The sequence below is a fragment of the Carassius carassius genome, chromosome 25, assembly GCF_963082965.1.
Source record: "Carassius carassius chromosome 25, fCarCar2.1, whole genome shotgun sequence".
Lineage (NCBI taxonomy): Eukaryota > Metazoa > Chordata > Actinopteri > Cypriniformes > Cyprinidae > Carassius > Carassius carassius.
In genome coordinates, this window is record NC_081779.1 from 1,023,660 (window position 1) to 1,044,916 (window position 21,257).

General features: G+C 39.9%; 1 protein-coding gene across 2 annotated transcripts in view; it reads left to right on the forward strand.

The window, feature by feature from the left end:
* The window catches only part of LOC132103864 (ras/Rap GTPase-activating protein SynGAP-like), a 103,799-nt gene that overhangs the window by 20,905 nt on the left and 61,637 nt on the right, over positions 1-21,257 (forward strand). For both annotated transcript variants that reach the window (XM_059508929.1, XM_059508930.1), the window contains exon 4: positions 19,674-19,768. In XM_059508929.1, the coding sequence (XP_059364912.1) occupies positions 19,674-19,768 (95 nt within the window). The remainder of the gene's footprint in view (positions 1-19,673; positions 19,769-21,257) is intronic.

Sequence of the window (21,257 nt, forward strand, 5' to 3'; positions counted from 1 at the left end):
TTTCCTGTGGGTGGGTCCCTAAGCTCCTGAAATAAAGCAAAATGCTGTCATGTTCTCACCTCACGTTGTTCCACACTTTTAGACATTTTTTATTTTTGCTCTACACAGAGGAAGATATTCTTAAGAATTTTTGTAACCTAACAGTTTGAGGCACCAAAAAATTACACATGTCAGTGGTGCCCCAGAACTCTTAGGTTACAAATATTCTTCCTTTGTGTAAAGCAAAAAAAAAAAAAAAAGAATAAATAAATAGTGTATACAGGTGTGAAACAACTTAAAATTGTAGGTGAATGGCAGAATGTTCATTTTGGGGTGAACTATTCTTTTTACAGTCTCAGAGTAAACAATGTAAACGGAGTAAACTACATTTTACAAAATAAAATGTAAGGACCAATGCATCTATGTTAGGTTTCAAATATGACCGGAAAGTCTTTACACACATCTTGGTAAGCCTCTTTCAGTAACAGAAAGTAGAGAAACAGGCAGATTACCTTGTATTTATCTTTTAGGTTATTCAATTTTTTCTTTGCCTGTTTGGCAGTTATGGCCAAACCAGAAGTGGAACAAAATGCCTATAGGCAAAACAAAACCATAAAGATTTACATGATTCCACTTCAATAACGTATTCATTTTTATGGATGAAGACTGTCCAAATCTAGCTCCAAACCTTCAGACATGCAGGGAATTATACAAGCACTCAAAATGAATACTCACTCCCATCAACTTTTGGAGGAATTGCGCCTCCCGGTGAAAAGCCTTTCATTGGCCGCCCGCCACTCTATCAAGGCCCGAGTTTCCTCAGCAGTCCCTTGATAAAAAATAATGCTTAATTTAAGTTGATGAAAAATAATACAATTATAAAAGAATTTGTAAAAAAAATGTAAATAAAGACAAGCAAACTATTTGGTTAAAATGACAAGAGCACTCTAAAATAAGGTTTGCATTTGATATAAGTATCGTTAGGCAAACGTTAGTTAGGAAACTTTTCCCTCAGGCAAAACAATTGCCCATTAGATATACCCAAAGCAAAATATATCAAATGTTTATCCACTACAGAATCAACACAGGCAGCCCCATATTTTACAAAATGTTACAGGGCCTAGCTACTTTTTAGGAGGACTTGCCGAGGGTTAGGCTACTTTTCAACTCGTAACGAAATAGTCTGAGCAAATTTTCAAAATTCGACGGTAGCTTTGAAGTTTAAACAACATTCTGGCATCAAAACTCTTAGAACTACGTTACATTTTGTGATAAAACAACAATAGTATTTCGAAATGTATAACTTACAGTTGTGAGTTTTCTCCTCCGCCATTGATGCTAACCTGGTTCGAGCTGAATTCTGGGTTATGGCCCGTATCAAGTCCGCACAAGTCACCTCTCCATGCATCCTCGGTAAAAGGAGCGGAGCAAGAACACATCCGGGGATTTGAACTGGACTTGGCTAGATGTGAACTTTGAAAAGGGAAACAGTACTTGGGCAGCGACTGATGACATTTCACAAGTCCACAAGTAACGTTACAGACAAGTACGCACAACATGGCCGATCAGGCAAGACGCCCCCCCCCCTGGATTTAAGCCAAAACGTGATTGGTTGAAGCGATAACGTGCTACGATTGGTCAGCTCAATGTGGCCGTTATTTGATTGGCTTGAGTAAACGGTGGGTGGAGTCCACTTATTTGTGGATTTATCTGCACATCGACGCTAGAAGTGTTTCAAATCCACAAATGCACAGGAACCGATCCACAAATGCGTGCAGTGATTTACAAATGCACAGACAGCGGTTCACAAATAAATACCAGGTAGAGTTGTGTTTGTGACATTAAACACATTTGTAAATATATATATTTTTATTTGCAAATCTCATTTTATTTATTTGTGAGTTTTATATTTTTTTGTGAAACTCTGTACATTTATTTGTGAATTTGATATATTTTTGTGAATCTTGTTACATTTATTTGTGGATCATAATCTATTTATTTGGAATAAAGCAACAATTCTCACCCCATACTAACGTTACTCAAAACTTGCCTGATCGCGCCCCAGATAAAAATCTCGTCCCGGGGATCAAATACTAGTTTTTTGTCGGGGCTCCTCTGGTAAAATTCGCATTCCGGTGTCTGGATATCACGTGATTGCGGTGGATCTACCCGCAGCAGCAGTGATAAAGTAGATAACACTTAGAAGTGTGTTATCATTGCAGTGCTCCTTTATTAACAGTAAACTGTTATGTGTCCCATCCAGTGGGCTCAGTGCTGCCCCCTACAGCCCCGCCGAACACACTCCTGCCCCTCACATGATCTCAGGCTGTAGTGCATGTAGTGCATGTGCTGGTTCCTCACTGCATGCTCTGCACACTTGGACTACTTGAGTAACGTTATACACTTAGATTTGCTGAAATGTGTAGTTTACATATCGTGCACACTGCAAGAACTGCTGAATGCCACAATGCCCTTGACCTTACATCTCTACTGTGACTAACTGAAGTCAGTGGTGTGATTTTAATTTCTTGCTTGACTGGTTATTGGATCAGACTGACAAAAGTTGAACCTTTTTTTTTTTTCACAAAAATTGGATTTAAATTTAAAAGCACATCTGTGATCGTAACTGGATGATGTGCACTGAACATAATGCAACAAAATCATGTGACAATGTAGCTGTGCATTCTATTTTCATTTTATAAAAACGGTATGCAGAGTATCATGTGTAGTCAGAAATATAGTTAATATGCATACTGCATGCTGTTTTACATACTATTTTATAAAAATAGCACACAGTATATTCAGAAAAAATAGATGATATGCATACTACATATTATTCAACATGCTATTTCATTAAAGTATGCAGGATATGTTTATTCAAAGATATTAATGCATTCTGTTTCACATGCTGTTTTATAAAATCGGTGCGCAGCGTATCATGTGTAGTCAGAAATATACTGCATGCTGTTTTACATACTACTTTCATGTAGAAATATATAGATAGAATGTAGGGATGGGACGATAACCGGTTTTATTGATAACCATGATAAAATGTGCTGAAGGTTAGTAATATCGTTTAAAAATGAATTATCATTAAAACCGTGTTTGATTATCGCGGTTTTAATAACTCACTATTAAATCATGTCCAGCCAGCAACAGTCTGACGCAAGCGCAGCGCACAATGTTTTTTTTGTTTTTTTTCGAGAAGGAATGGCGAAAGTCAGTGACTTTTCTATGCTTTTCTATGCTTCTACACTTTTCATTGTAAGGAAGGAAATGCCACAGAATTTAATCTTTCTTTAAATTAAGTGCATAGAGTTGCTTGTTTTATTAGTTGTTTGTTGATTATTAAATATAAAACTTGCTGAAATGTTTTCAGTGTGAGCATCAACTATTTTTGAACACTTTCATCTCGTTTCAACAAAACCGTGATAATATTGATAATCGTGATAATTTTAGTCACTATAATCGTGATATTAAATTTTCATACCGTCCCATCCCTAATAGAATGCATACATGTTGTTTCACATACTATTTTATTAAAATAATACGCAGTATATTGTGTGTATTGACATAATTATGCATACCGTTCCACATAGTATTTTACAAATATAATACCCAGTGAATCATGTATATTTAGAAATATATAGATGGTATGCTTACTGTCTCACATGCTATTTAATACAAATAATATGCAGTGTACTATGTATTGAGAAGGTAATTGGTATGCATACTGTATTTGCTAGTCTTTAATTCCCATCATAGCTACTGTATCTGGTGGATCTCTGCCCAAAACAGTTTTCCGTCGGCCCACACAGAATCTGCACACTTTCTTATTTATTTTTTGACATTTTCTGCCGTGGGTTAAATATTGTGTAATGTGTTAAACAGTCTTATGATTAATGAGAGCGCTGTAATCGCAGACATAAATTGAATGAAACCTTCACATGTGGGAATTGTGAGAGGTGTTTGCTGTGCATGGTTGCCAGGTGGTTGCTAGGGTCAGTCTGGGTGATGTTATGGTCTGTAATACTCAGCAGCAGTAGTGCAGGTGTTCCCTGTGAGCGTCCGGCTCCTGGGGGATTGTGGGATTGATGCTGAGAGCGTCAGAGGGTTGAGGAATGCTGAACTTCACCACCGTGTCAGTAGCTGTACAGTGAGCTTCGAGTGTTGGTGATACTGAGTGAATTTCTTCCACTTTTATTTCATTCCAGTGCTGCAGTAACACACACACACACACACACACACACACACACACTCTTGATGCTGCTGTGGACTGTAGTGCTGGGATGATAAATGGATATCTGAGCGTCAGTGCATTAGTGTGGGTGTGCAGTATATCACTGAGCGCATCAGTATTAGACAATATTTATTTATTATTGGATAAGGTCAGTCTGATGAGGCACATATTATCACATTTTATTTATTTATTTTTATGCCAGGTCTCTGTGATGCAAAAAGTTACATTTACTGCAAAATATGTCATGCATTAAGTACATTGTTTACAGTGTAAAATATATTGTGAAAATCCAATGCAAAGAATTCAATTGAATGCAAAGTATATCATGCATTCAGTTGTGTTATAGTGCAAAATATAATGCAGATCAGTTTAATGCAGAAATATATTGTGTAGTGCAAAAATATGCAAAGAATTCAATTTACTGCAACTTACAATATAAGTTATAATACAATATAATGCAAAAATATGTATATTGTAAAAATAATACAAGGTTAAAGTATCAATTATGTAGTACATTAATTGAATTTTTATAGTACAAAATAAAATGCAAGGAATTCAGTTTACTTCAAGTTAGGCCTATAAGATGCTGGATTGGTAGTAAGGGGAACAAACATCCCCCCCACCTTTACACCACCATCAGTCTGAACCACTGAGACAGAGACGGATGGATCCACGCTTTCATGATCTTCACTCCAAATTCTGACTCTACCATCTGAACGTCACAGCTGAAACCCAGACTCATCAGACCAGGCAACGTTCTCCAATCTTCTGTTGTCCAGCTTTGGTGATCCTGTGTGAAGTGTAGCCTCTGTTTCCTGTTCTTATCTGACAGGAGCAGCACCCGGTGTGGTCTTCTGCTGCTGTGGATCGTCTGTTTCAGGGTTCGGCGTGGTGTGTGTGTTTCAGGGTTCGGTGTGGTGTGTGTTCGGCGTGGTGTGTGTGTTTCAGGGTTCGGTGTGGTGTGTGTTCGGCGTGGTGTGTGTGTTTCAGGGTTCGGTGTGGTGTGTGTGTTTCAGGGTTCGGTGTGGTGTGTGTGTTTCAGGGTTCGGTGTGGTGTGTGTGTTTCAGGGTTCGGTGTGGTGTGTGTGTTTCAGGGTTCGGTGTGGTGTGTGTGTTTCAGGGTTCGGTGTGGTGTGTGTTCGGCGTGGTGTGTGTGTTTCAGGGTTCGGCGTGGTGTGTGTGTTTCAGGGTTCGGCGTGGTGTGTGTGTTTCAGGGTTCGGTGTGGTGTGTCTGTTTCAGGGTTCGGCGTGGTGTGTGTGTTTCAGGGTTCGGCGTGGTGTGTGTGTTTCAGGGTTCGGCGTGGTGTGTGTGTTTCAGGGTTCGGTGTGGTGTGTGTGTTTCAGGGTTCGGTGTGGTGTGTCTGTTTCAGGGTTCGGCGTGGTGTGTGTGTTTCAGGGTTCGGCGTGGTGTGTGTGTTTCAGGGTTCGGCGTGGTGTGTGTGTTTCAGGGTTCGGCGTGGTGTGTGTGTTTCAGGGTTCGGTGTGGTGTGTGTTCGGCGTGGTGTGTGTGTTTCAGGGTTCGGCGTGGTGTGTGTGTTTCAGGGTTCGGCGTGGTGTGTGTGTTTCAGGGTTCGGCGTGGTGTTTGTGTTTCAGGGTTCGGTGTGGTGTGTCTGTTTCAGGGTTCGGTGTGGTGTGTGTGTTTCAGGGTTCGGTGTGGTGTGTGTGTTTCAGGGTTCGGCGTGGTGTGTGTGTTTCAGGGTTCGGCGTGGTGTGTGTGTTTCAGGGTTCGGCGTGGTGTTTGTGTTTCAGGGTTCGGTGTGGTGTGTCTGTTTCAGGGTTCGGTGTGGTGTGTGTGTTTCAGGGTTCGGCGTGGTGTGTGTGTTTCAGGGTTCGGCGTGGTGTGTGTGTTTCAGGGTTCGGTGTGGTGTGTGTGTTTCAGGGTTCTGCGTGGTGTGTGTGTTTCAGGGTTCGGCGTGGTGTGTGTGTTTCAGGGTTCGGTGTGGTGTGTCTGTTTCAGGGTTCGGTGTGGTGTGTGTGTTTCAGGGTTCGGCGTGGTGTGTGTGTTTCAGGGTTCGGCGTGGTGTGTGTGTTTCAGGGTTCGGTGTGGTGTGTGTGTTTCAGGGTTCTGCGTGGTGTGTGTGTTTCAGGGTTCGGCGTGGTGTGTGTGTTTCAGGGTTCGGCGTGGTGTGTGTGTTTCAGGGTTCGGCGTGGTGTGTGTGTTTCAGGGTTCGGCGTGGTGTGTCTGTTTCAGGGTTCGGTGTGGTGTGTGTGTTTCAGGGTTCGGTGTGGTGTGTGTGTTTCAGGGTTCGGCGTGGTGTGTGTGTTTCAGGGTTCGGTGTGGTGTGTGTGTTTCAGGGTTCGGCGTGGTGTGTGTGTTTCAGGGTTCGGCGTGGTGTGTGTGTTTCAGGGTTCGGCGTGGTGTGTGTGTTTCAGGGTTCGGCGTGGTGTGTGTGTTTCAGGGTTCGGCGTGGTGTGTGTGTTTCAGGGTTCGGCGTGGTGTGTGTGTTTCAGGGTTCGGCGTGGTGTGTGTGTTTCAGGGTTCGGCGTAGTGTGTGTGTTTCAGGGTTCGGTGAGGTGTGTGTGTTTCAGGGTTCGGCGTGGTGTGTGTGTTTCAGGGTTCGGCGTGGTGTGTGTGTTTCAGGGTTCGGCGTAGTGTGTGTGTTTCAGGGTTCGGTGAGGTGTGTGTGTTTCAGGGTTCGGCGTGGTGTGTGTGTTTCAGGGTTCGGCGTGGTGTGTGTGTTTCAGGGTTCGGCGTGTTGTGTGTGTTTCAGGGTTCGGCGTGGTGTGTGTGTTTCAGGGTTCGGCGTGGTGTGTGTGTTTCAGGGTTCGGCGTGGTGTGTGTGTTTCAGGGTTCGGCGTGGTGTGTGTGTTTCAGGGTTCGGCGTGGTGTGTGTGTTTCAGGGTTCGGCGTGGTGTGTGTGTTTCAGGGTTCGGCGTGGTGTGTGTGTTTCAGGGTTCGGCGTGGTGTGTGTGTTTCAGGGTTCGGCGTGGTGTGTGTGTTTCAGGGTTCGGCGTGGTGTGTGTGTTTCAGGGTTCGGTGTGGTGTGTGTGTTTCAGGGTTCGGTGTGGTGTGTGTGTTTCAGGGTTCGGCGTGGTGTGTGTGTTTCAGGGTTCGGCGTGGTGTGTGTGTTTCAGGGTTCGGTGTGGTGTGTGTGTTTCAGGGTTCGGTGTGGTGTGTGTGTTTCAGGGTTCGGCGTGGTGTGTGTGTTTCAGGGTTCGGTGTGGTGTGTGTGTTTCAGGGTTCGGTGTGGTGTGTGTGTTTCAGGGTTCGGTGTGGTGTGTGTTCAGCGTGGTGTGTGTGTTTCAGGGTTCGGCGTGGTGTGTGTGTTTCAGGGTTCGGTGTGGTGTGTGTTCAGCGTGGTGTGTGTGTTTCAGGGTTCGGCGTGGTGTGTGTGTTTCAGGGTTCGGCGTGGTGTGTGTGTTTCAGGGTTCGGCGTGGTGTGTGTGTTTCAGGGTTCGGCGTAGTGTGTGTGTTTCAGGGTTCGTTGAGGTGTGTGTGTTTCAGGGTTCGGCGTGGTGTGTGTGTTTCAGGGTTCGGCGTGGTGTGTGTGTTTCAGGGTTCGGCGTGGTGTGTGTGTTTCAGGGTTCGGCGTGTTGTGTGTGTTTCAGGGTTCGGCGTGGTGTGTGTGTTTCAGGGTTCGGCGTGGTGTGTGTGTTTCAGGGTTCGGCGTGGTGTGTGTGTTTCAGGGTTCGGCGTGGTGTGTGTGTTTCAGGGTTCGGCGTGGTGTGTGTGTTTCAGGGTTCGGCGTGGTGTGTGTGTTTCAGGGTTCGGCGTGGTGTGTGTGTTTCAGGGTTCGGCGTGGTGTGTGTTCAGAGACGCTCTTCTGCGTATCTTGGTTGTAATGAGTGGTTATTTAAGTTACTGTTGTCTTTCTATCATCTCTAACCAGTCTGCCCATTCTCCTCTGACATCAACATGGCATTTCATTTTATTGCAGAGTATATGATGCATTAAATTAAATTCTTATAGTGTAAAATGTAATGCAAAAATGTATTTTTATGAATATATACTTGTCTTGGCTCAAGTTAAAAATATATAGATGTGAATCATTACCCTAAATTCTTTTAATTGGATGAACTTAATTTTTTATCAGTGTAATGCATTAAATAGAATTCTTATAGTACAAAATATTATGCAAAAATATATAGAATGAAATTTATTTATTTAATTTAAAGTATATATTGTAGTGTTTGGCGGTTTGACCAAAAATGTACATACCGCTTTTTTTTTTTTTTTTTTAATTTACCGGTTTTCCGGTTTATGACGTTTTTTTAATGCATAATCAGGTGTACAATGCATGTTGTATATTCCAAGACGTGCTTGCGGCTAAGGTGCTGGAGCAAATTGCTCGTGTTTTAGCCCGACAGCACTTATTTTAATATATTATATTATATTATATTAAATATAATATATATTTAATATTTATTATATATGAATAATCTTCCTGTAGTGCATGTGCAGTCCGCAGCACGGATCATTGTGCTTTCACACAGGACGTGTTTGCCGTCCGCTACTGATCCGCGTCGGTTTAGTCCACAAACACAACATTTGTTCATTATCTTGATTTCATATCATGTCAATATAAGTCTTTTATCACAGAACAATCTTTCATATAGACATTAGTTTAAACTCAATAAATTATTCATGCATTTTACTTCTAGGTTTGTATAATAAGCTGCTCAAGCAAGCGGCAAAACATTTAAACAATAATTAGCATACTTGTTAAAATATTTAAAACTTAAACACCACAGACAGAAACAGTCTCGTGCATTTTTCATTTAAATCTTTATCACAAGCAATCCCACGGGTCGTAATGAACTTTGTTTTTCTGCTTCCATAAACGTGAACATATATATTGTTTTCCTTGTTTATCTAAAAGTGCTCTTTTTCTTGTTTTAAACCTAGCCAAAAACCCATGTGACTGCGTTTCCATGTCAATCCATGTTCATTTTTCCCGCGAACAATGCGCTTTCACTTTAATTCAGCGCCTGCAGCAGCAAAAATAGACTCAGTGCGTTAACAATCGCTGCAGAGAAGCGCTCCGTGACACCTCGTGCAGCTGGAATCCGTTAATTAGTGATGTGTCGTTCGTGAACGAATCATTCTTTTTGAACGAATCTTTTAGGTGAATGAATCGTTCTCGTTCAAGCAATCCACTGACTCATATTTCTCGTTCACTGAAGTTCCTCCCTCCACAGCAGCGCGGCGCTATTAGCAGCTCAGTGAACCGCGTAACAACCATTTCATCCTGTCAAAGAATTACTCAACCTCGAGCCAATAGCCTTTGAGTATGAGATGTGACGAAGCATGTGATTTGTTGAATGTAGTGAACGAATACACCCTTAATGAATGAGTTTCATATGAGTCTGAACGAGATCTAGAGATCTTATCGTTCGTGAATGAAATGACTGAACTGATACACATTCGTGAACGAGCTGAATAAACGGATACATCTCGTTCGTGAACGAAATGAATGAGAGTAAACCGGGTCAGTCTGCCATTTAGCATGTCAATCTCGGAAAATGCGAAGCGCAGTTATAGGTACAGTACTGTGCACATACGCTTGTTTTCATATTTAGCAACTCCACGTTTAATCCCCGATTTATGAATGTGAATATATAATATAAAAACTGTCTGACCAAACAATTAAAATGTTAATTAGGCAAGAAAACCTTGTGCTTTGTTCATCTAAACAACTTAACTAGACTTTGAATGTGATTATGCACAAATTTGAATAAAGCCAGATCAGTTTTTGTAACAAGTGAATACGTTCGTTGACTAAAGACATAACACATATACACTTTTTTTGCCACCTGCTGGCATATTTTGTGTAATACGAAGAAATGATCACTGAACGAATCAGTTTGGTGAACGAACTGAAAATGAACGAATCCCTAGAAAGAATCATAATTTCCACCACTACCGTTAATACGACCGGACTGTGTGAAACAGCCGTTATAACGTAACACCAGAGCACTGCTGTGTTTACCGTCACCGCGCCTCGCAGTCGCTGCTTAGAAGTGCAACATTGTAAAGGGTCCGTCTGAAACAGTGTCACGCGCGCAGCATAACGTTCGTTCCCGACGCTGAGTAATTAACATTCGGACGGTCTTCTTTTTAATGAACTCACTCCTGCTGGTTATGGGTTATTAGATCTCCCGCGATCTACTGGCAGAGGTGGTGGCATTATTGTTCTGTACAATCAGAAATTCAATTTAAGACCCGTTGCTGTTCCACTGTTCTCTTCATTTGAATGTCTTGTTTTAACTGTTTCTGAGTGTTATTCAACTGCCATAACTACAGTCTACCGGCCTCCTAAAGCAAACAAAGACTTTCTATCTGAGTTTGCGGATCTGTTGTCACATCTGTGCCTTAAATTTGAGAGAACTCTTTTTTGGGGGGATTTTAATATCCAGATGGACAAAAAAGACTCTGCATTAACAAAGGACTTCTTGTCCTTGCTGGAGTGCTTTGGTTTAAATCAATTTGTTGACTGTATTACACATAACAAAGGTCATATTTTAGATCTAGTGATATCAAATGGGTCTTTTGTGTCTGGGATGTCTGCTACTGATTTAGGATTGTCTGATCATCTGGCAATCTTTTTTGATATGCATATACCTGTTGCTAACACTGCCTCCTCTCGTATTTTGACTTATCGGAAGTGGAGATCAGTTGATCCTTCTGATTTCTCTGTTTTTATTGACTCTTCATTAAGTTGTTTTACTCCATCTGACCCTCTGGAGAAAAGGGTTTCTATGTTAAATTCAGCTCTCCTATCTGGCCTGGATTTATTTGCTCCTCAGAAGTCACGCTCTGTTTCATTCGTACGCCCCGCTCCTTGGTATAATGAGGATTTACGTATGATGAAAACGTCTTGTCGCAGAGTGGAGCGTAGGTGGCGTATCTCAGGTCTGACCGTCCATTATCAAATGTGGAAAGATTGCTTACAAGCATATAAGGCTGGAATTGTGTCTGCCAGATCTGACTATTTTTCTAAAATGATTGATGACAATCAGGGTAATTCTAGACAACTTTTTAATTCAATGAACAAATTGTTGAATCATAAAACTGTCTCTCATGTTACTGCTTCTGATCATCTCTGTAATAAGTTTCTGGATTTTTTTGTCACCAAAGTTGAAAATGTTCGTAGAGATTTCTGTACCTCTACTTTACTGTCTTCTGCTGTTCATATTCCTTCTTATTCTGGTACTAAGTTGTCTAAATCCTGTACAATAGACTCATATTGTCTTTTAGCAGAGGTTTCAAAAATGAAAGCAGCCGCTTCTTTACTAGATCCCATACCATTTGGTCTGTTTAAATCATGTTTTGCTTCTTTGTGTCCCTTTGTTCTGAGCATTATAAATGACTCTCTGTGTACTGGGGTTGTACCAACAGCGTTTAAAACCGCTGCAATTACCCCAGTGCCTAAAAAGTCAAATATTGACTATGAGAACTTCACTAATTTCCGTCTCATATCTAATCTCCCTTTTTTTGCTAAAATTTTGGAACGAGTGGTTGCTTCTCAGTTGATTTCTCATTTAACTCAGAACAATCTCTTTGAACCTCTGCAATCAGGCTTTCGTAAATTACATAGTACAGAAACAGCTCTGGTTAGGGTCACCAATGACCTGTTAATCGCCTCAGATTCTGGCTGTCTTTCAGTTTTAATCCTACTTGATCTCAGTGCCGCTTTTGACACTGTTGATCACTCAATTTTAATTACTCGTCTTGAAACAGTTTTTGGGGTTTCAAATAGTGCTCTTAATTGGTTTAAGTCCTACCTTTTTGATCGGAAGCAGTTCGTTGCCATGGGTGGATTTAGATCTGAGGTTAATGTTGTGCAGTCTGGTGTCCCACAGGGGTCAATTTTGGGCCCTCTTCTTTTTAATATTTATGTCTATCCTCTTGGCCAGCTTTTGAGATCTCTTGGTCTAAAATTCCACTTCTATGCAGATGATACCCAGATCTATATTCATTTTAGACCTAATGAAATTGTGCCTGTTAATTTTCTTTCTGAGTGTATTTCTAGGATGAAGGAATGGATGACGGATAATTTTCTTTGTCTTAACAGTGAAAAGACTGAGATTATGCTTGTTGGTTCACCCTACCATCTACGCAAATCAGAGCCGGTTGTTCTAACTCTTGATGGCTCAAATGTGGAGTTTCAAACAAAATTGAGGAATCTAGGAGTAATTTTTGATGCCAATCTAACGTTTGAGCCACATGTTCTGAATACTGTTAAAATTTCATTCTTCCATCTTAGAAATATTGCCAGATTGCGTCCAATGCCTTTCGTTTACTGTTGCTGAGAGATTGATAAACACTTTTGTGTTTTCCCGTATTGATTACTGTAATGCCTTGTTAGCTGGCATGTCAAAAGCTACCTTAAACAGAATGCAGGTTTTACAAAATTCAGCTGCCAGAATCCTTACTAGAACTAATATACATAATCATATTACTCCCGTTTTGGAGTCTTTGCACTGGCTTCCCATTAGGTTTAGGGTGGACTTCAAAATTTTGATGCTCACTTACAAGGCACTGCATGGTTTAGCACCTCAATACTTGACCGAGCTTTTAACTCCATATACTCCAAAACGTGATCTTCGTTCTTCAGAATCTGGTCTTTTAACTGTTCCTTCAACTCGTTTAAAATCAATGGGAGACAGGGCTTTTTCTTCATTAGCTCCAAAACTTTGGAATTCTCTACCGATCGAGATTAGGCAAGCTAAATCTTTTGGTATTTTCAAATCGCAGCTTAAAACTCATTTTTTTAAGTTTGCTTTTAATTGATCTATTGTCTTTTATGTTTATTTTACAGTGTATTATGTCTATTTGTGTGTTGTTTTAATTGTTTCTGTACAGCGCTTTGAGATGTACATTTAAAGGCGCTATAGAAAATAAAGGTTATTATTATTATTATTATTAAATACACCGGTATGGCGGTATATTCAAAATTAACATCGTAACGAAAATATACACCAGTTTTCGGTATGAACCGGTTTACCGCCCAGCACTAATATAATGCATTAAACCGAATTATTCTTGTGCAAAAATACATAACATAATTATGTATGGTCGTATAAATATACATTATAATTCAAAAATATCAAATGTATAATGCAGGAGTCGTGGTGCATACAGTGGTAATCAAAGCCAGCTCATGATGGAAGAGTGTGTGTGAGTATAAAGCAGCAGACAGTATGTGAGGAGATCTCAAACACCGCTTCAGTCGAGTCTGAAGTGACTCTCAGAGAGGAATGTGATGTGATGTGATCTCCTCCAGCAGAGATCCACACAGATGACTGATCTATTATTCATATATGATCTTTACTGACTCCAGATCAGTCTGTCCTTACTTCATCTACTGCCATCAGTCCATGCATCTCGTGCACTACATCCACGTCTTCTGAAGATGCTTTGTGTGAGATTATGATATTATATATTATTCACTCGTGAACAAACACGGGTCCTAAACGTTCAGTTTTCCTGCGAGAGCTTCAGTGCAGGAGATTTCTCTTCAAATCTGTACAGCTTGAACGCAGTAAAAGTGTCTGACAGATGCAGAAATATTAATGTTTCTCACACAAAACACCATCAGAAGACTTAATAAAGCACACCATTCAAAGTGTTATTCACTTGAAAGTAGGGATGCACCGAATATTCGGCCACCCAAAATTTTCGGCCGAAAATGGCATTTTCGGTTTTCGGCCGATAGACTTTTATCACCGAAACAACACGGCCGAAATGTTGTGATGACGCAAACAGAAACCGTGACCTGCATGTGCACCTGCATAGCGCAGACCACGAGCTCCCCGTGACATTCACTCCACACCAGTGAGAACATTCTCTCTTCTTATTCCTTTATTCGCAGCACTAAAGCGTCTCCTAACGAAGAGATTAAGACGGACCACGAAGTGAAAACAAAGAAAAGTAGAGTCTGTTAGCACACGTCTCACTGAGATCTTTTCGGATCCTCTGCACTTCATCGTGAATGTGCTTGATCCACGTTATAAAGACCATTACTTGGATGCGGAAATAAGGCAGCGTGCACGAGAAATGATCCAGGCCGCGCTGGATGCGGAGAACCCGCGTGGAGACGGAGAAGCTCCAAGCGCAGGAGACTGAGATCAGAGCACAGGAAAAAAGACTCGTCTCTGCACCAGATGAGGGGCATGCACCCTCGGTGTCTGATGTGTTCAGTGGGATTCTGCAAGAAAGTGCCTCAAATAATAATAATACGCTGGCTATTTTGTTCTTAGGCTACTATATATGTGACATTATTATATATACACACACACACACACATACATAATATCAGATTGTAGCCATTTTTCTGCTAGATTTTCTGCTAGATTTCTGCTTTAATTTGATAAAAATGTTTATTTATGCCCTGGCCCTATTTAAATACACTCTCTCAAATATTTCTCAAATGTCAGGCAGATGACAAGCTCAACTGCTCAACAGCTAGATGGTTATCTGTGTGAAGTCCCCATCTCCAGAAGTGATAACAGTCTACTGGAGAAGTAATGCACTTTCTAGTCCTACAGAGAACAATCTCAAATGCACTTCACCTAAATGCTCTTTGTTTTTATGAGAGAACAGTTCATTTTAAAACCTTTCTGCAGGCCAGTAGGCCTGTACATTATTATTTAATATACACATGAGTGGGATACATTTTTAGTTTGAATTTTATTTTATACTGTGCATTGTTGCAATGTGCTTAATAAATATTTGCATAATTTCTAATTATGTATTTATATGTTTTTTTTTATAATTTATGTAATTGTAATTATCTTTGAAACTTTAATATTAATTTATGCAATTGCAATGTCTTAATTTTAGTAAAGTTAGTACACGGTCATAGCAATAAATGCAATGGTACTAATAATTGGCATAATTTCTTTCGGTGTTTCGTCTTCGGTTTCGGCCTTGGTTTTCTCTTTTTCGGTTTCGGCCAAGAATTTTCATTTCGGTGCATCCCTACTTGAAAGAACTGGAAACACTTCAAACCTTTGTCTGAAGTATTATATTCATAACGAACATTGTAATGCATTGTATCACAGTTAATATGCATTATGATATATAATAGAAGTATATTCAGATTCCTCGTTACATATGACATTGTTTGTTTAGCATGCATAACACACAAAAGATGCAACATTGAAGAATACTTTAATAATGCGTTATATTTACTGGCTTAAATAAAGGAAAGTGTTGCAAAGTATTTTTCTGATACTATAGTGTCTGATGATTTACTTGTGTTCCATGGAAACAGTTTTATTTTAGTGCAGTATTTATATACTATTATTATAATTTTAATAAATATAGGGATGCATGATCATGATTTAGTTATAAGTTATACTTTACAAAAACAACACATTCCAGTTTTGTCACAGTTGAGTCTGTTTTGTTTCTCATCCAACACGTGAGAGTGATCTGAGCATCTCTTCACGGTCTACTGGTGTGCAGCTTCAGTGAGCAGGAAGACTCTTATCTGTGCTCCAGTTCACTTCCTGTTATCTGTGCCTCAGACGTGTAGCTCTGCACTTCCGGCGCACAGATTTAGAAATACTTCCACACAAATGACATGACAGCGAATGATCACAATGTGGTATGTGCACGTGGACAAAATAAATAAATAAAGAAATATTTCAAATCAGCTTTTTAGTATTTTCTTCAGTGTCAGTACATTTTAATTTACTTTTAAGTAATTTTGCTGGGGCCCTGTGATTTTTATTATTTTTTAAACATTGTGTTTAATTTATATTTTTATTTTAGTCTTAATTTTAGTTCAGTTTCGGTTTATCTTTTGACATTTTCTGGTTAATTTAGTGCTTTAAGTTATACAGTGTATTTCTAATTTATGTTAGTTTTTCATTTAATATTTATATTTTATTATAACAGTTTTAGTTCCTTCTAGTTTGTTTCCATTTCACCTAGTAGCAATGCATCATTTTTACTGTAGCAACAGTAATATGTGTAATATGAAGAGTTAATAACCCGCTTGGGAGCAGATCATGCAGGTGAGGAATTAATGACAGATGTGTAACGAGGGGTAATGAAGCTTGTGTGTATGATGAAGATGATGATGATGATGATGGGTTTCTCTCCGGTGAGATGCTGCTGTTGAACTCGCCCACACACAGAGACCCTTCCTCAAGCGTGTGTGTGTGTGTGTGTGTGTGTGATATCTGTATCAGCGATGCTCTCAGCGATTCCCACCCACACACACACACACACACACACACACTTCAGCCTGACATTGCATTAGCATCCAGGATGGCGCTGGGCATGCGTGGGTGTGTTTGTGTGTGTGTTTCGAGCGACCCGGGCGAATTGAAGGTGTAATTTACGATCCGGTTTTCTGACTAATTAAAGTCCTTCTGCGGTTGTGTGTGTGTGTGTGTGTGTGTGTGTGTGTGTCTTTTCTGCTTAAGCGGAGGCAGTTTCCATGACGACCAAACAAAGACCTTGAATTCAGAGCAAAACTTCGAAGAAACAGAAGAACAGAAGGAGTGCGAGAGGAACTCAAGCGTGTTCTCAGATCATACGTGTAATCAATACATGATCAGACGCAGGTTCTCAATAATCTCACGATTAACAGTCCTTAATTAATCTCAAACAATAACATGCTGTCATACAAGCGCATTATGATTTTTATAACTCATAATAATGCCATTTGACAAATTCTGAATAAACTACATTTAAGCAAATCACATCTGTGAATATTAAAAAGAAAAAACGGTGGCTATTGAAATATGATGTCTACGTTTAATTCAATAAAATATGATCAGATGCACGCAGAAACTCTTCTTGCACGGCAAAATAAAAGTTAGGTTTAGAAATAATGACGGATATAAAATATTCTTTCACGTAAGAATGTACTTCTGAGAGTATTAATTATACAGTTATTTAAAATGTATTAATTATCATTACTTCATCATTTAATTTTCGTGCAGCACTTGGCGGAAGAAAAAAAAAAGCTGTTTTCATTTGATTACTTTTATATAGTGGATTGTACTTCTCAATATAGTAATATTAAAAATAAATCTATTTATTAAAGTCACATTTTAAAAATGAAAGAAATTAAGTATTTGAAAAAAGGAAATAAATTGAATTTATTATGCCTTTATTTGATTACCGCTGTTTTTGATCATTAATTTGTATTAAATCATAAATCCAGATAAAAATAATAAATGGACATCTTAGGATTTCTAAAAAAAAAATAAAGTATCTGTTAGAGCCGTATTATTGGAGATATTAATAAATGCTTAAATGAATTAGACATGCTTTTTGATTATTAAAACGTAATTAAACCAATAAATGGAATCCAGAAAAATGCTACTGTAGTGGATGGAATTAAAAGAGAATTAGTGAAGAAATGTGTGGAGACTCCTGATGACTGACTGTGGTCGTGATCAAGCGTCTGCCGTGATCTGGTGTTTGTGATTGAGTCTGATCATATAGATCAGCGGCGCACGGCTGATATTCCCAAATCTGTTCCTGTAAAACCCCTGTCATGACCCAGTCTAGAGAGAAGAAGAAGTGCGTCATCAACTCATAAACGATCATTAAAGACGTCACTATTATTCTGATCCAGCAGCCACAGAAACACAGCCAAGGTCAGGTGTGTCATATCTGACACACTACAGGAAAACATGTGTAGAACATGAAGAGGAGTGTGTGTCTTCATCAGGTTTGGAGAAATGTAGCACTGCATCAGTGTCTCATCAATGGATGCTCTGCAGTGAATGGGTGCCGTCAGAATGAGAGTCTGATAAAAACATCACAATAATCTACAAGTACTCCAGTCCATCAGTGAACATCTGGAGAAGACAAAAGCTGAAACACATCCAGCATTAAGATGATTTTAACTCCAATAATACATAATAACACTTGCTCCAGTGAAACTGTGTTCTGGGCTGAATCAGGAGAGAAATCTGCACAGATCCAGCAGCGTTTAAACCGCTCTAAACTAATCTGATTTTTGTTTTTTAGTGACACCATTGAGAAACTAGGACACACTCTAGAGCCCTGGCTACACATTGATGTTTCATATCTTACGACTAGCATTAGTGTTGATGACTTACTCCCTAATGACTGTTTCCTAACAGGTTTCCAAACACTTCAGCTTCAAGAGTTGAGATCTGACTGAGAAATGACACACAGAGAGTGGTTTATAGATCGGTCAGGTGAAGTGGTGTGAGGGTCTGATCGCCCACGACAGAAAACACTGAGGGATACTGGGATATGTGTTTGTGTTGAGCATCTGACCGAGAGAAAAACACGTCTGGAGTCTTCATCGCATATGATTAAGGAGCAGAAGTCATTTAACAGAGCTCTTGGACACAGAAACCAATGTAAAACACAGCGCAGCTCTGAGATGTTATGCCGAGAGGAGTTATTAGTCATTTACATCTCCGAGCTGAATTTAAATCTGCAAATAAATATTTAAAACCCATGAAATGGATAATAAGAAGCAAAACAGCCTGAGAGGAGAAGGTGTCAGTTCTTATAAAAGTTCTGTAGATAAGCTTATGAACACCACACACTCAAAATACAAATACTGTGTGTGTGTGTGTGTGATGACAGACACTTTACAGTTACACTGAATACTGTTACATCACATCTTTCTTTATTGGACTGGTTATTATAGCAGCATAACGACTGACAGAGAGCTGCTCCAGCGGTTGATCAATTGAGCCCAGGGATTGTTTTATTGCACTCTTTCTATTTGTAGATCTTTAAAAGTGTGTTTCTCCACTTCAGTTACACTTACATACAGCAGAACGTTTATTCCTCTCTGTATCCTGAAGGTTTTTACTGAGGGTTTGTTCATATGTCACACTGATTTATACAACATTTTACTCCTAAAAACATGGTGAAAATGGGATTGTTTTCTCTTGCTATTGACAGTATTTTCTGATTCATGGAGTTATAAAAATATTTTCATGATTTCTGTTCTCGAACAATATGCAAATGAGTGCATATTAAATTAGATAATGCATTATTTGCATTTTAAACTTAATTTTCAGAAAATCTGTAATACAAAACAATTGTCTTAACATACTGTGTTTAATCACCAGGAAGAGTATGATATCTGTTTGTTTACATTCAGATGCTTAAAGAGGCAGAGTGCTGAGTGGGTGGAGTCTGAGTGAGTGGGCGGGGACTAACTGATTGGGTGGGTGTGGCCTAACGAGAGCAGATGCAGGTCGAGCGCTGATTGACACTGAAATGATTCTGGATCTGAGTGTCGAGTACTGTGAGTGAATCTGAGTGAGATGGAGAACTTGTGTTTGGTGAACCCTCTGTGGGACTGAAGAGAGAGCGATGCAGAGATGGAGGCTGCGTGTGTGTATTTATAGTTCTGTAAGGTTTGCTGTCCTGAGGGATGAATCACCACAAAACAAGACAAAACACTGACAACAGCCCAGTGTGTGTGTGTGTGTGTGGACTCTAAGTGAATAATTCTCTCTCTCTCTCTCTCTGTGTGTGTTGTGTTTCAGAGCACGCTCGTGCTCGCAGGAAGAGCTTTGCCTCGTCGCGGCAGAGAAGCATGGAAGCTCCGCCCACTAACCCTACACAGCCATTCAGACAACCTGTGAGTACTGGATGTGTCCCGAACGGACGCCTCGCCCCTTCATAACGCTAGCACACACCACTTTGAGTCAGCCACTGACGTCCATTTATCATCTCTGACACTTCATTTGCATTTTTAATCCAGGTTAGTTTAAAAACGTTGTAAGGTTTGACACAGCACATGTTACTGCCGCTTCATTCATCACACAGATGCTCATGCGGACCGCAGTGCATTGTGGGATACAGTGTATGGTGAGCTGAGATATTCAGAAATCGAGTTCGGTTACTCAATATTTAATGTTAAGTGCACTTAGCAGGCATTTATATGCTTTATAGTTTTTATCATTATTTTGAATTATTTCAGTTTTCATTTAAATAGATTATTATATATATTTCAATTTTGGTTGTAGTTTCCCATTAGTAACTTTAGTGTTTCTAGTTAAGCTCAGTTCAGTTAAGTTGCAAGGCAACATTTGTAGTGTTTGTTTATTTGAAGTGTTTTTCTAATTGAATATTATATATCAGCTTTATTTGAATAACCTAAAGTGTTTTTAATAGTTTTAGTTAACGATAATAACCCTGTTGGTTAAAAAACTGGTGGAAGGTTTTTCACTCATAAATTACTAGTAAATCTGAAATAATTCAGAAGAAATGTCATGCTGAATTAAATCTGAAGTCTTGAAGTAGAACGACTGAAATAGTGTTTTGTTGTGTGTGTGTGTGTGTCTCTGTGTGTGTGTGTGTGTGTGAGACTGACTAGCTGTATTTTTGGGGTATATTTGTCTCCAGATGTGAACTAAATCTGACAAAACGTCTCCATAGAAACATCTGAGACGTTCTTGCGTGTTTGTGTGTGTGTGTGTGTGTGTGTGTGCCTACTTAACCATATTTTGGGGATGTCCTCCTTTTTGAAAATTTTTTTTTATGCTAAAAGTACAGAAAGTTTCTCATTACAGTTAGTATGTGAAAACTGTAAATAGGGTTGGGTATCGTTTGGTTTTTTTACGATACCGGTGCCAAATCAATACTCCTAAAACGATCACCTGAACTGACACTCTGAAGAAGGAAACAAGAGCCAAAAAAACATTTCCAGTAGATGGTGAAATGGATTGCTCTCTCTAAAGCTGTGTCTATGACAGAGAACTGCACAGAGACAGATATTAGAACACCTCGTGTCTGTTTGTGTTTGAGAGGACTGAAGAGCGCTGACAGACGGAGAGGATCAGGTCTGCTGCTGTTATCATCTGAACTCAAGACTGACTCCAGGCCATCGTCTATCTGGGAGTTTATGGAGCTAATCACTATAGCCCCGCTAACAGCGGCCTAGCGACGTCTGTGCTTCTTACATCCATTTCAGAGAATCAGGACAAATCCTTCAGTCGATCGCTCAGGCATTAAGTGGCACTGAAACTAGTACATCACTTCAGAACCCAACCCTTACTGTAGATAACAACAAAAGTCCCCATTTAGATAGATAGGTAAGAGTGTGTGTGTGTGTGTGTGTGTGTGTG